We start from the raw sequence: 18,109 nt of genomic DNA, 5'->3' as shown, positions 1-18,109 counted from the left end.
CTCAGAGGTGTGCTAAAGCCTGCCAGAAAGCCTCGGTCTGCTGTCCTTCACTGCAAGCGGCTGACGTGTATAGAAGCAAAGAATCTCCGCAGTGTCTGCCAGATATACCATGCTACCCTCAGGGCGGATGCCTTCATCCTTGACCTCTCTTCTTCCGCAACAGTATGACTACATGACAGTATGGCTCCAGCAACCACTCAAGCCGGGCTACGGGTGTTCCTTCAACCGCCCTCTGCGTTTCAGCACAACCATTGGTCGCTCTCGTATGCTTCTGCTCCAGTGGTCTAGCGCACACTGGGCATACCACGTAACGCACCCCTCGAAGTGTCAGCAGCATTAAGGCGTTGCCAGCAGCAGCACCTTGCACTGCTTCATTTCACTGCCTGAAAGCTACTTGGCTGACGTCATTTTCGAGACGTCACGACTCACCATTGATCCTTCACCGAAAGTCGTCTTGAAGTACTACATTTCGCTCTCTTTGCAGCTCAATATGCAGCCATGGAAATTCTTTCTAACCTCTGGGATCAAGTCTTCAACCCCGAAATCCGACCTGGTCTGCACCCGATTCCGGGCTCAGTGCCCTTAACGCTCGAAGCCGCTGTGTGTCCTCCTCTAGTCTACTACATCGCCCTTCTATTCCTGGCTCCGCCGCCTCCGAATGGCATCGAAACGACACCAATAAAGCTCTTGCGTAACAGCCTCGCCATACTTGCCGGGGTCCTCTTCTTTCGCTTGCCGCTTGCCTACCATGTGCCTCAGAGTATCGGCCTCACGTACCAACTCGGACTTGTCGGCCTGTACGGAGGCTGTCGAGTCGTGGATGCCTTCTTCATCAGCCCCTACTTGTTCGGCCATATTCCTAGAAGGGTAAGGTATGAGCATGTATCGCGACCATCGACTCCGGCGCTGGAGCACAAGCCTCAGAACTTGAAGGAATGGTCTAATGGCGGCGTGAAGGATCCTTTCATGGGTATTAACGACGCATCAAACCGTGTCTCTCATCGGGCCAGAAAGGAGAAATCCACACCTCCGTCAACGTCCACAAGCAGTGACACCCGCCGCCCATCTATAATGGATCATGCTGAAGACTACTTCTCACGTACCCTCTCTGGCCCAGACCCGAAACCGGTGTACGAAACCGCCCACACCGAAGAAGGTTGGCCCCAAACTTTTCTTGAGCGAGCTTCTTGGGCCTTTGAGCTTGAGCTCTCCATGCGCGGTATCGGCTTCACCTGGACGACCGCCGACGTCAGGCACACCCGTCGTACATGGCTCCCAACTGTTTCCAACCGCGTGCACAGCCTGTTCCTCCGCTCCGGACCAGTCCTCTTCGTCGCCTGGACCATCATCAAATACACCTACACCACCTACCTCTTCCCCTATGCCGACATATCATGGGACGAGCAGCCCTACCACCTCTTCGACACACTTCCCCTGGCGAACCAGCTCCTACTGACAGGTGCACTGGGCGCGTTCCTGATGGCAGCGTTCTCCTTTGGTCATTCACTGTTCGCGATCGTCCTGCATCCGCTCTCACCCTCGCCCCTAGCCTTCTTCCCACCATTGTACACCACTCGCGTGTGGGACATCACATCGGTGCGCCGCTTCTGGTCGTACGGCTGGCACCGCCTCTTTGCCCGCCTGTTTCTGGTCTATGGCGTCTGGCCGGGCGAGTGGCTGGAGCGAAAGCTCTTGGGCAAGCGGGCTGATCAGCCCGCCGATATAGGCAAGGTTCTCGGTGGGTTTGGCTCGAGTGCGTTTGTGCATGCGTTTTCCGTGAGGGGGGTGCTGGAGGGGAATTGGTTCATGGCGGCTGGCGAGGCGAAATTCTTCGCGCTCAATGGAGTGGCGGTAGTGGTTGAGGGGATCGTAGTGCGCGTGGTGAGGGCGGTGAGGACGCAGAGGGGTTGGCCGAGCGAGATGTGGTATGATGCGTGGTTTGGGAGGGTGTGGTGGATTGCAGTACTGCTCGGCACAGGGAGGAATTTTGCTAGGGGATGGGTCAAGGCCTGCTTGGTGAGAGAGATGGCCTTCATGTGAATTAAATAGCCGAAAATACAGCTCTAGAGATTGGCCTGCCTCCCCCCTCTCAGATCTAAGCCCTTCAGCTTGCCGTCACTACGCCACGATCGCATCAACTCCAGGAACTTCACGGCTCCTGCCCCGTAGCTCGCGTTCTGCGCCGCCCCAGGTTTAGGGCTGCCTTCGTTGTTGTAGTACCCTGGCGTACACTCTTCAAAGAACGGTCGCCGCAGCTCCGACAGCTTGACTATCGTCTGCACCCAGTCCTCCTCTGCTTCGGCCGTCGGCTCCACCGTCTTGATGCCTCTGTTCTTCGTTTCTGAAATGACGTATGCGATGTGCTCCGCTTGCTCGGCCGTAACGTGCAGGAAGTTGGGCGATAATGCAGCTTGCACGACTGTTGATGTTAGTCGGGTTCAATCTAATGCCGGGAGGAGTGGCAAGGATAGAGTGGTTGTGATATGCGGACTGAATGCCTCGCATGGAGTGCGCCATAACGCAGTTTTGCAACCGAAGGGTTGTACTTACCCTGCACAAAGAAGCAGTTGGGAAAGCCACGAGTAGTCCACCCGTGCAAGGTTCGAGCACCGTTCTTCCATGTCTCGGAAATCGTGGTGTTGCGGCCGTAAATCTCCATGCCGGTCTTGTGTGTCCATTCGGTGGCAAGCTCGAAGCCAGTTGCATAGATGATGCAGTCGATAGCATACTCTTGCCCGTTTGCCACTACGCCATTCGGTGTGATGGCGTCTACACCCTTACCATCGGTGTGGATGAGGTGGACAGAAGTTAGGTTGAAGGTGTGTAGATACTCGTCGTGGAAACATGGTCGCTTGCAAAGCTGATTATACCAGGGTTTGAGGTTTGCAGCAGTCACCGTGTCCTTTACAACGGCGTCGCATCGTGCCCGGATCTCTTCCATCTTCTCAAAGTCGGCAAGTTGTCGTTGGGCTTCGATTTTCTCCAAATCCATGCCCGGCTGCATTCTAGCAATTAGCTTCTGCAAGATGTCAGTCCAGCCATCCTGAACAAGGTCTTCGTCGACGATCACGCCGTTGACGATGCCGTTGAAATTATCCATGCGATACTTTTGCCACCCAGGTTGAAGTGATGCCGCCCAATCTGGGTCGGTGGGGTGATTGCCTCTGACATCGATCGATGAAGGCGTTCTCTGGAAAACAAAGACTTCCTTGGCACTCTTGCCCAGATGAGGCACAATTTGCACAGCGGTGGCACCGGTCCCGATGATTCCGACACGCTTGTCCTTGAGTTTCTCCAGGCTGCCGAGGTTCCCACCGCCAGAAAAGTTGTAGTCCCATCGTGCAGAATGCATCGTGTGGCCTTGAAATGATGTGATACCTGGCACTCCTGGGAGCTTGGGTCTATGCAGGGGGCCAGCGGCTGGGATCAGGTACGAACAGCGAATGGTGTCTTGACGATCAGTCTTGCATGCCCAAGTCAATGTCTTCTCATCCCATCTTGCTTCATAGACCTCTGTTTGGAACAGTGCTCGATCGTAGAGGTCCCAGTGGCGACCAATGCGATCGGCATGTTCGAGGAGTTCCTTGGCATGGGCGTATTTCTCAGTTGGAATGTAGTTCAACTCTTCCAGTAGCGGCATGTAGACATAAGACTGAAGACGGTCAGCGTTGAGAGCTGGATGTTCTTGCTTTCGAACGACAAACCTCTATGTCGCATCTGCTGTATTGTCAGTTTATGTCCTTTGGTATTGGAATAGATATCCTGGGTCTTGGCTTACTGTGCCCCTGGATAACGGTTCCAGTACCAGGTCCCACCGAAGCCTCCAGCCTTCTCGATAAGGCGGATGTTGGTGATACCAGCCTCGATCAATCTCACAGCAACCAACTGAGCGCCATACCCACCTCCTATGATCACAACATCGACCTTCTCTTCAACCGACTTTCGTGTGAATCCTGGCTCTACCCATGGATCCTTCAGCATGTGCGAAAACTGGCCGTCGACGTATTTGTACTGGTCAATGCCATGGATGCTGGCCGTAAGGCGTTTGTCCCGCTCGGCTTTGTACTTGTTCCGGAGCTCATTGGGATTGAACGGCAGTGCAGATGCTGTGGCCACTTTCTCAACCTTTGCGTCGAGGTTGACTTGTCGTGGTCTAGGGCCTAGAAGGTCTGATGGGGCTGCAACTTTTCCATCCGACATGGTCAAACAAAGGATTCTGCTGCTCAGGTGAAATTGGGTCTGGGCGTTGCGAAATACTGCGGAGGACGGGTTTGATGTTGGTCTCTCCGTGAGATTTGTTGTCAGCCATACCTGTACCTCGGAATAAACTCAACGTTTCGTGGCCAACACACATTGCGGAGTAGTCATGGTTGGGTTGTCAGATCCTGGCCGAGGTGATTGGCATCTAAGCCAATCAGTGAGCGGCGTTCCCGACTGTACCTGCAAGGCGACAAGTTCTCCCCACCCCCGCAATTGACTCGTTGCCGAGAGTAAAACGCCTGCCGAGGTTCTGGTGCACCAGAGGTGCCAGGTGTACTGCAACGGATGCCAAATGAGTCCGACGTGGGTGACAACTAATAGACTGTCGCTCTATGATGGCTCGCAGAGTGTTGCAGGCACATTAAGGTCTTTGTGCTCTTCAGAGTAGAGGGCGTGGCAGACAGACTGTCGTCTCTACGAGACGGAAGCGCTATTCCTGATTGGGTTTAGCATGTGCCTCTTTCGTGTGACCTCGACTTCTAATAACCGCGTCTTCGTGCTTAGAATACCTTCGACAACCGGCTCTGAAATGCGATATTGATCCCACGTTCGAATCAACGTCTTGCTCCGCGTTGAGATACCCCATACAATGCCCGACCCCGATCAATTGGACGATACAAGCCTTCTCGCCGTGTCGCCGCGTCAAGCACCTCCAACTCTCCTCAGTGGCTAAAGGTCTAAGGTTGTTGGTCGCGCTGTCAGCCGTCACCTTAGATTGCAGGCGAAGGCCTCCAGTGAAGCAATTGATGTCTCCAAGCCCAGTTACATGTGGGGCGGAATGAGTTTGTCGTTCTTTTGCGACGCTCCAAGGCAGTTCTCGACCTCATTGGCATACGGACTCATGACATCCTTGGGCTGGCTTTCCAGATGGCAGACGCATAGCTTTGCAGTAGCAAAACTCCAGGCCACTGAAAAAGTCCTACAGGCAAGGCACAAGGACGGACGTAAATTTGCGTCACGGCCCTCCGCGGCTACAATGATCGTACTCCAACGGGGCTACGCAGAACCGGGTTTGTCTGCCCCTTAAACCGCTCAGTACATCAAGAAGGGTCGCCAGGGGGTAATACCACGTCGCCCATCAGCTGTGGATGACCCTTGTAACATCGAACTTCCGGCCAGGTCTTCGTCTGCTCGAGAGCAAACTGTCAGTCATATTCACAGCTGATCATTTCTCCGGTACCGAGTACTAGCATGGCCTCGTTGATACCGCACGAGAATTCTACGATGCTGACCAGACCCTGCAGATCTTTCACAGTAGCCTGTCGCTTGGACGATGTTTAGTCCAGTAGCTCCCGCGTCAGCCAAGAGATGACCGGAGTGCTCCACGGCTAAGACATGGTTTGCCTTATTCAAGGCAACGGACTTGACCCAGACTGTAACCCAAGCCTGATACATGCCCTAATCCACCAGCGAAAGCGACCAGGCGAGGTATGACGCAGCAAACTTATTGCCTCAACAGATTGATAAGAAGTCGGAGCAACGGCATACCTGTACGAGACATCGCGCACACCTACCGAACAAGACACTGCCTCAATCGGACGAGTGTACGCAAACCAGCATATCACTCGTATGCATTGATTTCGAGCCTGTCCACTCGATACTATGCAACTTCATGGACAGACCATTTCCAGCTGTGGGAGTGAAAGCTGGTAAAGTTCTAGCATAACCCCACTCCGCTGGCGCCCCGGTGCGGCTGACGCAACCGAGCATCCATGTAAGTGCCTGAGGCAGTTATCCGACGAGCACTGAGTTCGATAAATCTTTCTGCCGCTTATCAACGGAGTGGACCAGTTGGGAACACCGGACTCTACGCGAAAGATAAGGAGAATCCGACTTTACGCAAAGCAGGAGTGCTCACTATAGACTATGGGCATGCACCGGTGCCCTGCCCCGCCGCTGAGCTGCCTTACCAAGCTAGGGTGCCGAGACCAGTCTCCGCGTCGGAGCTGCCAAGAGCGGGGTGCCAAGCTCTGGGCGGAAACATGATCGGCGGCCGATTGTGCTGTACCTCGTGATATTTTGGCATATCGGGGCCTCGAGTACGACACGTGCTATCGTTTATCTGAAGCCATATATTGCACTTGATTGTACCTACAGCGATTCGAGGCTTTCGATGCGGGCTGGTGCTTATCCGAAGCTTTCCTGCCCGAGCCGGAACGCCAAGCGGTTCTGACAACGACCAAGTCCTGCTATCTTCTTGGGTATCATTGGCCAAGCATGCAACGCAGGGATTAGCTTCGTTGCTTGGTTGTTGCGAACTTGACTGCGAGGGAGAAAGTCCACCAGCCACCAATGACGCTGATCATACCTCTTCGAGTTGACGGTTGGCCACATGGCCGAACCGGGCACGGCTGCATACTTAAGAGGACGTCTCCCAGAAATGGTTTCTGTCGCACTAAACTTCAGAACGTCAAGATGGTTCGCATGGTCTCTGTTGCTCTGCTCTGTTCTGCCTTGACTGGTATGAGCAGAGCCGCGGCTCTTGGCTCGGCCGAAGAGTATGCGTCGGGATCCGTTCATGCCCAAATCATGGGTCTGAAAATGGTATGTGCTTTCGCATCGTTCATCATATGCCACTAACTCTCTGCAGGCCCAATGGGAGGCCGAGTTGGCTGCTGGTCAGATGGACAGCGCACAATATCCTGAGCTAGGCTATACCAAGTGTGAGAACGGCTTCGCTGCGGCAATCCCAGGGGACGTCAACAACACTTTCAGGTGCAATAATGTGAGTACGTATCTCGTGGTTATCTCCAAAGCTAATCTTGTAAGATCGATCTCTACCATTTCTTGTCTCATGCCGATCTCGGCAGCTGGGGAGGCCGTGGTTCGTCCTCGTGGGGCTGGACTTCCGAAGATGGGAGAGAGATTATGGCCGTGGGTCAGTATGATGGTACCGCGTTTGTTGAGATTAGTCCCGAGGGCAAGATGATCTACCTCGGCCGACTGCCTCAATACGATCCCATTGGCTCCAACTGGAGAGAGATCCGTATTGTCAACGACATCGCTGTCATTGGCTCCGAGGCTATTCACCATGGCGTTCAGTTTTTCGACATGAAGAAGGTCCTTGATCTCGATCCCGCAAACCCTAAGAACTTCACCCAAGACGATCTGACTGGTCACTGGGATGAGCTGCCCGTGGGTCGGACTCACAACATTGTCGTTAACGAAGAGCTCGGCTACGCAATTGCTTGTGGCTCCGTTGGTGGTAACGAGACCATCAGAGTCAGAGACGAACTTCCCTGCCGAGGTGGTTTGATCTTCCTCGACATCTCTGATCCCACCAACCCAACCAGTCCCGGCTGTGCTGCTGGCGACGGCTACGTCCATGATGCCGAATGCTTGGTGTACCGTGGTCCCGACAAGCGCTATCAAGGCAAGGACATTTGCTACGCGTACAACGAGGATACTCTGACCATCTACGACGTCACCGACAAGGTCGGCAATACTACCAACATCATCTCCATCACCACTTTCCCGGGTGCCGAATACGTCCATCAGGGAGTTGTCAATGACAGGATGAACCAGGAATATCTGTTCCTCGACGACGAGTTCGACGAACGTGACGCTGACGTTGGCCCAATGACTCAGGGCCTGCCTACCACACATATTTTCGATATTCGTGACCTCGAGAATCCTCAGTATACGGGCAATTACGTTGGAAAGACTCGCTCCATCGATCACAACCAGTATGTGTACGGTGATTACCTCTACCAGTCCAACTACGGCAACGGCCTGAACGTTTTGGACATTAGCTCTGTCACGAAGGATCCCACTGGCAGTAGCATGTGTGAAGCCGGCTTCTTCGACATATACCCAGAGGATGATGAGAACGAGGGTGGTGGCACCGTCGCCTTCCTTGGCTCATGGTCCTCGTTTGCTGGTTTCAAGTCGGGGTTCATCTTCGTTCATACCATCGAACGTGGCTCCTTCGTTGTGAAGATGACCAGCAAGGAATGCCCCGAGCCTCCTGTCTGCAAGGCCGGCAGCTGCTTGGCTTCGCTCGAGGGAAGCCCAGAGGAGAGCAAAGAGTTCTGCCACGATTTCTTGATCAGACAGAACGATGAGGAGAGTCTGGTACCGGGTTACGCTGCAGAGGCGTGTGGTGGTGAGGATCTCATCGCCCAGGTCAGCAGTGCCTGTGCTTGCGTGCCTACCTCAGAGGTGCCGGAGCTACCCCGCACGACCAGCAGGCCTCCTGTGCCAACTGTTCTTCCTCCAAAGGCGTAAAGACGCTCAGATGCCATGAGTAACGAGAAAATTCATCTAGCGATGACTAAATAGCAAAAATGTAAGGCGACTCACCGTTCCCAGAGCCATGCTGCGATCCATGTCTTTACTTTTGCAGTGCATTCTCTTCTCACATCTTCATCATGTCACCCGGATCTTGATTTCTGGCGCTTGTCTGGAGACTTCCATCATCACGCCTCGCTCCACGAGCAGGTAGTAAATCGGTTCGTGACACACCGCATCGAGTGGAAGGAGGCCGCGGGGACGTTGCAGAGGTGTTGCGCCTAGGTGGAGATCCAGATTCAGAGGGCGGAATCTGCGGAAATTTAGTGGCGCTCGGCGGGGTTTGCAGATGCTCCCAAGGCTGAACTGCTCAGGGGCGCTGCTGTGATAACCTGTGGGCGGTAAAAGCTGCGGTAAAAGCTGCTCGACTGTGATCTTGGGATTTTCGAAGGAGCTCATGGGAACGTGAAAACAGTGCTGTTGGGCGTCAATCGTCGCGCTGTAAGCGTTATGCGGCAGAGTTACTCGCTGCGCCCTCTGAAGCAGTTTTGCCACTGAGGGGGAAAAGCGCAAGCGCTTGGGCGGACCGTGCTGAAAAATTTAAGATAGACTTTACCTGGGCTTCATAAGAACATTGCAACTGCCTCGGGGGGATTTCAGAAAAGTCTCACCGAGATTCAGGATCTTCTTGACGTATTGGATCTGATGTAGACGCTGGGGGGATCTTCTGGACCGCTAGCGTCTGACTTTTGGAGTCAGGGGCAAAGATACTATGCAGCAAGCGAAGATTGAGAACTTCAGTTGCTCGCATTGGGTGGAGTGAACGCGGGTGGACCGATCGCGAAAGGCGTTGGTGCAGTAATAGACTGGCTGGCAGACGGAGCATGGTGTAAGCCGGACTCTGTGATTGCTAATGTTGCGGATGCAGTATGCACAGTCCGGCAATGTTGTGAGCAGGTCTTTTGTAGCCTCTTCAAGTTGCCCTTCCTGCGAGCGTGTCAGATGTATAAGGGTCTCGAAGTAAATGAACTACCTGAAATCTCTTAGATGGAAGATCATCTCTCTGAAGAAATGGACTATCTCTCTGCTGGAAAAATCTCCTCCCAATGAATGGTGAGTCTCGCCTTGCCATTCACTGCCTGCGCTAAGCAGAGGGAGCTATGTCGCGCCCGTGCACATTCGCTTTCCGAGCTACCACTTCCGCATTTATTACCTACCAAGCTTTTAAAAGTCCACAATCCACGGCTGAAACAACTACAATGAGTCTGCACCCGCGTTGCTCACCCTCACTGGTATCCAGAACTTGACCCTTTCACACCGAGTCCAACCCATGTCGCCCTCAACGTAGGTACCTTTCGCAGCCTCGCAATGATGAGCACGAACTCGCAGTCATCGGCCACTACATCAGCGTTGGTGAAATGAGGAAGATCTACTCGTTCTATGCCACCTTCGGTACCCTATCTCCGTTGCACTGCTTGTCGAGCTGAACTCTACTTGGACTTTGAAACCGAATAAGCTAGCCGAAGCCCTCGAAATAGCTAGAGCAGAAGTAGGTATTTGTTCAAGCTAGTGCGGACGTCGCTAACAGAACTGCAGCTGGTTCCTAAGGATAGCAACCTCTCAGAGACCAACTCCACCGACACTACACAACTCACTAAACTTGAGTGGCCAGACCTCGAGCATATGTTCGATGTCGCCATCGACAGCGAGCCTGATGACGTAGAAGAGCGCTGGAATGCTGTCTTCAACGACTCGAAAATCGCTCCAGCTCTGGTCGGGCTCGCGGCTGCTACCGACACAGACGACTCCTCCTGCGCCGAGGCTCGCATCCAAGACCTTGCTGCATCGGTGGCACCATTCAACGAGTCAGGCCCTGATCATGCTGTCAAATGATGCGGCAGCCCCTTCGGGAAGCTTTATCTATGCTGTGCTTGTAACACGTTGGCTATGGTGTTTTTGGCGCATGACACTCATCAAGACTGGCATCACCGCAGACGAGAACAAAGTCAAGCACATGATAGCAACGTATGTGCAAATGGACAGAGTATTGAAACCCCCGGACAAGAACCTGTCTCAGGAGGACTAATGGTGGCAAGATGGCCAATAAGGCAGTCTTTGACTGCAAGCCAGGATCCGTCTCTCACACATGATGGCTGAAAGGTTCAACATTCTGGGAATCGACTCTAAGTCAGGCCCTCCAGGGGTGTGCTTATTGGCCAGTATACGAATAGAAGTACGGATGGGACACAGGAATGCAGTGCTCAAGGGAAATAGTTTGATAGGTATCGCTGTCAAAGGACCTCGACCTTTGGCAGCCAAATGGAATCATGAGCTCAAGCTGTCATCGAGTTGCAGACAGGCAGCTCTATTGCTCGAGTCACCTGCTAGATAAATCACCCTTTCATGAAGCGGAAGCACGCTCTCTCGTCATATCGCATTTCCACATTCCACCAATGCCTGCCACCCCCTGTCATAGCCAAAGCATACCTTCACCATTAGTCGTATTCCGGCGAATCACTACAACCTGAATTGCTCGCACTTCACTAGCGGCCGGCATCTTTTGGATCTGTTAGCTCGGGAAGCACTTTATAAGATACGTCTGGCTAATGGAAAGGTTCGCTCGTCATTTGGTGGTTGGCCGATGCCAGGCAGGAGGTGGCGCTGTAGATTTGCCATCGACGCGACAACATTTACCCCTGGATACAGCAGCCTTGTTAGGGGCCTTACTGCCCACATAGCTGTGGCCCTTAATGCATTTCGCCGCGCCGCGCCGCGCCGCGCCTTGCGCTCGACGACGTCAAGAGAGCAAGCCAGACGGTCATCGTAATGGGCATAGCCCCTCGCGACTTCGTCCTCCAAGGTTCACCTCGCCTTTCCTCATCTTGTCCGGCCCGGATCCTGGGTAGCTCTTGACTCCTCTCTAATGACTCGCCTCAAATCGTCGAAAGCCCGCTCAAGGATAACGACAGAGCTTTGTTGGGTCCGAGTCCTGATCTGGGAAGGCCCCCCAGCTCCTCGAATCCCTGTGTCGTTGGTGTTGAACTGCTTGACCTTGAGCTGGGAACGAGCGATGCAGACATAGCCGTTGTGGAGCTGCTTGCTAGCGGAGAACGGTCGACTGTCTGCAAGAGGCGATCTCGAGCCTAAGCACCTCGTTGTTTCTCAGAAACGCTTCGTGCTGAACCTGCTTACCTAGCGACGTTCTCCATACTCCGCCCTCGTCGGTCAAAGAGCTGGACATTAGCATAGAGCGAGACGGCGGCGGACTTGTGTGCCACTTCGCTGTCTTCCAGAGCACCTCCAAGCTTTCTTTTCACTCGTCCACTGTCCCTCGTCGACTCTCATCACCCTCGACCTATCTCATTGCGCTCAACCCTCCTTCGTCCTTCGTCGACCGTCCCTCGTCGACCAGTTTCTCGTTCTCGACTCTCATCGCTCTCGAACCTCTACATCCTACACCTCCATAGCCCTCTAGCTTCACCGCTATTCAGCGTCCTGGCCCTCAAACCTCGTCGCCCTCGACCCTCCATCGTCGCTCGCCGACCACCTCCACGCCCTCAGACTTCGGCGTACACGACTCTCATCACCTCAAGTGGCTCGGCAGTCGAACTCTGCCGAGCATCAAAGCGTTTCTCATGTCGCCGTCACTTTGTGCACATCAGCTACATGTGTTAGATGACTAGGCTCCCTGATAAGACGAACACCCCAGTGGAGCATGAGACCGGTCGGCCTAGAAACCACAGTTTCTCCGGACTGCTCGTACTCGGAGACTTGCGTTGCTGAGTGTCGTCCGAGATTTACACAAGAGCTTGGAACTTTCGGATCTGCTGCACCTCTCACATACTAGGTACCGAAGCTGATGCGATGCAATACGGCGAAGGTGTCCAGTGAGCGAGATGAAGAATCACGTTCCCACAACTCCTTACGCTCTAGTCTTGTCGACGGCCATCTCATCGTCGTTTCCATTCCCATCACCAATACCTCCAACGTCATCCCATCGTCTTCCACTTCTTCCAGTTGCCTTGTTTTCCATCTTCGTCACTGTATCCTGATGCTCACTCCTGCCCTCTCGCAACTCACTTCCGCCAACTCGAACCTCATCCACATCGCCTTGAACCTCATTCAACGTCTCGCATCTCATCCTCATCGTTTACACTAGGTACAGCCTCTGATCTATCGCCCGCCATTCCGAGGAACGCTCTGCGGCTTCCTCTGCTCAACGCTGTTACAAGCTACGGCAACACAAGCACGAAAGCAAGACCTCACTGTGAGTTTTCATTGATGTTGCGACCAGCATTATCATCGGTCAACTTCCATACTCTCATAAACCAACACTGGGATTGGAGCACCACAAGATCGTCACGAGTTCCATGTATCATACACATTCTAGCATCGCTGCGGCGTCCTGCCACTGGATATCTGGATAATGGCTGTTACCTACTGGTCATTCAACGTTACATCATGCTCGCAATAGTTCTTCTTATTCATCACAAGTCATCCTAGGGCAAGCCGTCCTTAAGCAAGTGGCCTTTCCGTATACGAGTGACTTTCAGGTTGAGTCATGCTCAACACTGACCCAGTCGTCCTCGATTCATCGTCTCAGCAAGTGGTTTTCAAGCAAGCTACCCCCGAGGCGTCCTTGAGAAAGCTGTTCAAGCAGAGTTACCTAGTAGGTATGCTTGAACAAGTTATCTTTGAACGAGCACGGCCGTCCTCAAGCGACACGCCAATCCAATGCGAGCATGCCGGCCACAAACATGTTGCCATAGGTTTTGAACGCCAGTCATCCCCAGTCTCGGCGTTCCAGAGCCCCAACGGCAAACTGTTGTCATGAGCATTGACCACGATCAAAGATACCTAGTACTTTCACAATGAACAGTGATCGTCCATAACATTCTCGCAAGTCATCTTTCGTCAAGTCATCCTCCCAGAGTATACATCAATCGCACAAGTAAGCTTCGAAGACACAAGTCGATCGTCTTCAGTAGCACTCGTGGCCGGTCAATGCTTCGGATCCAGTCAAAAACCTTGCTCTTTCAGTCAGCTCCGTCGGTTCCAGAATCGCTACAGGCGCCTCATCATTCGCAAACATCCCACAGGAAAATGTGTTCTTCTTCGACCATCGCTACAGAACCAGTACCTTGCCTTATGTTTCGTACGGAGAGCTTTCGTAATGATATGACTTCTTCTCCACGCTCTGTTTGTCAGATCGCAATGCTCGCTACCAAACCACTGGCTGTGACGATGCAAACATGATGTACAGTGGATCTTCAGGTGATTCTCTCGAGTATGTCTGGCGTATCAAGTCCCAAAGCTGCCTGTGGGGCTCGCATCTGGGGGAATAAAATTAGGTGGCGAAAGCGACGAACTCATTTTGGACTGCAATCTGCAGGCGGATCGTTTCTGTGGTTGTGCTCCTGGCCTATTTAGGCCAGGCCATCGTCATCGCATCGTCACGCGAGCCCGGAAGAGCCTGTTAAACGTTCACGCCCTCGTTCGAGCATTGTAAGATGCTTTTCTTTCCGCCGCCGATCTAGAACGCTGCTGTCTGGAATTGAGGACAATGCCTTACACTATAGTACGTAAGTCTCTCTGCAGCCTCGAATAAAGCTCGCTGCGCATCAGATGTCCGAGCCATTACTAGGTAGGCGAGAGCTGTGGGTACATCATGAACTCGTTCGATATCGCGAGGTCTCAACCCCAACCTCTATTTGTGGTCCCTTTCTGTCAGAAGAACTGCAGTCAAATGACTTCCCCATGCTCCATCCCGAGCAGTTATGCCTGGGCTGTCCTCATACATCACTAGGAAGGATGTTGGGTACGCTCGCTATGACGACTCAATAACACTGCAAGCCAACTTTCAGCACCGCTCAAATGTCTCGCGACAAAGGTTGAAAAAATGACCACACTCGACTTTGCCAGACGCTGCCCCGCGTTATGCGAACGCAGGAATCAGGAACTACCTTATGTTTCTGTTCTCTACGTGCAGTACTGTAGGACGGCCTTGGACCTTGCTCTTCTCATGCAATGCGACTCATTGATTGCCCGGTCTTGTCCCAATGTTGCCTTCATTCCCTACCAACCCGAGCACGGAAAAAAGTATATCTGCATTCGAGTGACAAATCCTGTGAGGCGCAGCTCTGCTCCCATACGCGCGCGGAGCGGCCAACAGCATGCGTACATGCTATTCGCGTCATATAACTTTGACAGTGCGACACGCTGTGTCGCACCAGCGCTTGTACTACTGACTATGTCTGCTCTTGGTGAAGTACCTAGTTAGTAGGTACTGCACTGCATCTGTCTTCTAATGCCTGTGCGAAGACTCATCTACAACGACTTTCGCAGGGCCTGCGAGACCTCGTCTGCGCGTCATCTTTGATAGGTACTGCTCACTTATACGTCGCCTCGTTGCCTATGCTCGAACTTCCCTTTACGACCGTCCCATCTTCAATGCTTCGTACAGCATCCAGTCGACGTGAGGTAATCCATTCGCTCGAGATGCACGGTCACAGTGTTGCACTTCTACACTCTGAAGCAGGCAGAAGTATTGGGAGATGGGAGATGTGCTGGTGCTGCTCCCAACTTTTAGCGGCGTCTCAAAGCGTGATGAAACTGAAAAAAAAGAATTGTCACGATTGTCCTTCTGCACAAGAGCGGCATGCAACAATGGGATATTTGCATGCTAGGGAAGAAGCATTGGGTAGATACTAGGTACTAGGTATGTCTGCGGGTTTGGCTGTTCGAGGCTTATGCTCTTCGTCCTCGTTCTATCTGTTGTAGCTGGCCTTGCCTAGATCTTGCGCGATATACATCGCGACGCCCTGCGATGTCCAGCACAATTGATGGGCTTGGACAATCTGCTATGACATCCAATGTCTGCGTGCACGACCGCTGTAGGCATATCAGTAGCCCTCTCGCGAACAATGCGTCAAGCTTTTCATTCCGCACCCACGGCGTCCACCTGGTTCGTTCGGGGCTGATACGACTACCGGTGAAAAAGAGTACATACTGTTCGAACGCACACCACTGCGACCCCACCAGAGGACTGCAGAGCCAACGGGGACATTGCATGCCCCATCCTGGGTGCAATTCTGCCGACTCTGCTTTCATTAATGCTTCCGTGCATTTTTTGAAGCACAGAGGGCGACATGTTGGTCTTTTAGTAGCCTGTCGAAGCGGCTCCCGCTGGAAACCCAATGCACCAACAATTTTAACGATTGACCCTTGATTTCAGAATGGTCGATTTTGACCGCGCTTGATTTGCATTATCGATGCAAAGTAGCATCACATCGCGGTCGTCGCTGCGTTTTACATCAGCACGCCATACTAACCAGTCCTGTGATTGCCTCCACATCCATTTCTGATCGTCACTTTTTCATCACTGCTGCCACTGATCACGTTTCGTCAGCTAAGGTATGCTCATCATCGCCTGCAACTATCGCTTGCTAAGATCAGAGCTAGCTTACATCCGCCTGCATTGATTAACGCCTCCTTCCACGCCCTGAATGCATTGGCTAGGTACCCCGTGGATCGTCGGCTCGGTCACCACATCATTCTCCAGTCGGTGCTCTCTCATCCGCCCTTCGTCAAGTCAAAGTAGCATTGCGATTGTTCACAAACGCTGAGATGCTCGTTCTCGCTGCTCCTCACCCTCGCTACTTCTCAAGCTCTTCGACACTGGAGCGAGCTGCTCGCCACTGCTACGAATTCCTGACAATTTTTACGTATTCGGCGTTACGTCTTAGCCAACCACACTATCTAGTAAGTAGTACCTCTCCTCCGACCAGCTGGTACCTAATTGACACCCACAACTTATAACCTTCAAATTCTTCCCAGCATCCAACAAGTTCATCGGCAGACTCTCTGGTTGAGACACGAATCTGTAGATATCAGCATCTAACCTCTGTGAGACCTTTCTTCTTGCACCGAGCTCCGCTGTCGGACACTGACACAATCTCATGTTCAGAATTCATCGTCGTGCACGGCTCACCCGTCATTCCTCCTTCCTTCTATTCTTGTCAGGCCACTCCTCTTCGGTCAATTGTGGGTACGTTGTTGCCAGCCCCACAGGAAGGAACGTTGCTCAGTCTACTTTGACAGCACCGTGACACGATGTGTTCTGCTTACCTACCTGTATTAATGCCTTTTCTATACAAGTCTGTGTCCTTCTTCCGCGCCACGATCAAACTCAGCACTGACATCACAAGTCTGAGTACTAATATCTAGCCTGATCATGCAGTCGAGCTCTCGATATGACCTTGCATCAAAGCGTCTTACCATCGTCAGTCATCTCGTTTCCTCTAGCACACCTAGAACTTGGAATTCCAATACCGCAGACGGGCTGTAAATGAGAGTCCAATCTTGATTCTCAAGTGCATCTTGGAAAGAGAGGCAAAGCTGCCGAAGCTATGCTACATGATATAGCGGCCCGTATAGTATGCATATGACGGTCGTCTCAGCCCAAGAAAGCTCAGCCGTGAAAAGATGTACTACTAGCCTTAGCACACATACTCCATTACATACCCCTGAGAGCAGATCCCTCCAATGCAAGCGCTCGTCTCATTGTCAGCACTTTGAACGTCTGTGGATCGACTGGAAGCACTAGACTCGTACGTTTACCAGCGCGTTGTACCTACGCCCTCGAGTGAGATGACTTGCACGTAGATCGAGCACATCATGAGCCGAGACCGTAATTGCTTGGAGGAGTTGCCTATGGCCGATGTAGTATTACCCATAGGTATTACCGAGAGATTCATGAACATCTCGAGGAACATACTATCGACGCTGTCTACCTTCGGGTCTACAAGAACCTTGACTACTAGGTAGCGAAGGAAGCATACCTAGTGCCGAAGCCATAATGTGATCAAGTGGTATTGACAATACTGGGGCGATGGGATTTCAGATGCTCGAGTTCGATGAACACTTCGCTGGCAGTGGCAAGGGTCAGACGAGGCTCCACCAGCGCTCACGAACAGGTAGATGGCGAGAATCTCCGGCCAGTGACAAGCCCTGCTCAGGGAGGATGCATGTAGGCTGCGGCAACGGTCACGTATCAAATTGCTGAGAAGGGTCGGCATCAACCGGGGCCGGCTGGCATGGACACATGGTGGTGGCTATGGCGCTCTGGCGCTGGGGTCAACGGGCAACAGTTAACCATCTCGACGAGCAGCCTGCATTGAGCACCGGAGCGTGTTCCCGGGGTCGACAGATATGCGCAGCGCATGAGTGCAGAGAAGAAAATGCCAGTTTGGACAGCGAGCAGCAGCGCCGGGGCTGATGGAATGGATGAGATGGCAGGTCTAGCTTCCTAGGCCTGTCGAGGACGAACCCTGCTAGACAAGCACATTCACGCGGAAGACGACAGGATGACCGTGAATGGACTATGACCGTGAATGTGCTTGTCGTCCATCAACCAGCAGAGTAATGCTTCGTGTCGTGCTCGTCGACGTGACAAATTAGGTATGCCGCCCGCAAGCGAAGGCGATGATGTGGAGTTGAATATACTAGTAGATGGCAGTTGGAGAGCGGTCCTGCGAAGGCTCGACCGCGAACGTGTGCGGAGGCGCGATGACGCGACAGGCGTCGACGTTGGTGCGATGCGGTGTGGAGAGCGGGCCAC

The 18,109-nt window shown here is 52.9% G+C and overlaps 3 protein-coding genes across 3 annotated transcripts; 2 read left to right on the top strand and 1 right to left on the bottom strand.

Annotated features, from left to right (window-relative positions):
- Positions 1 to 498: 498 nt before the first annotated feature.
- Positions 499 to 2,040, top strand: HMPREF1541_07372 (uncharacterized protein; the record flags this gene model as incomplete). The annotated part of the gene is made up of 1 exon (XM_008721696.1): positions 499 to 2,040. The coding sequence occupies one exon, from the start codon at positions 499 to 501 to the stop codon at positions 2,038 to 2,040; it is 1,542 nt and encodes a 513-aa protein (XP_008719918.1).
- A 23-nt stretch (positions 2,041 to 2,063) lies between these two features.
- Positions 2,064 to 4,200, bottom strand: HMPREF1541_07371 (uncharacterized protein; the record flags this gene model as incomplete). Its single annotated transcript, XM_008721695.1, has 4 exons — positions 2,064 to 2,419; positions 2,551 to 3,652; positions 3,705 to 3,717; positions 3,779 to 4,200. 4 exons carry the CDS (start codon positions 4,198 to 4,200, stop codon positions 2,064 to 2,066), a joined length of 1,893 nt encoding a protein of 630 aa, XP_008719917.1.
- Positions 4,201 to 6,675: 2,475 nt separating this feature from the next.
- HMPREF1541_07370 (uncharacterized protein) lies at positions 6,676 to 8,487 on the top strand (the record flags this gene model as incomplete). The annotated part of the gene is made up of 3 exons (XM_008721694.1): positions 6,676 to 6,804; positions 6,851 to 6,985; positions 7,030 to 8,487. 3 exons carry the CDS (start codon positions 6,676 to 6,678, stop codon positions 8,485 to 8,487), a joined length of 1,722 nt encoding a protein of 573 aa, XP_008719916.1.
- Between the last annotated feature and the right edge of the window lie 9,622 nt (positions 8,488 to 18,109).

Source organism: Cyphellophora europaea (assembly GCF_000365145.1).
Source record: "Cyphellophora europaea CBS 101466 unplaced genomic scaffold supercont1.7, whole genome shotgun sequence".
NCBI lineage: Eukaryota > Fungi > Ascomycota > Eurotiomycetes > Chaetothyriales > Cyphellophoraceae > Cyphellophora > Cyphellophora europaea.
The sequence above is the reverse complement of the archived record's forward strand: the minus strand, read 5'-3'. Positions and strand labels throughout refer to the sequence as shown.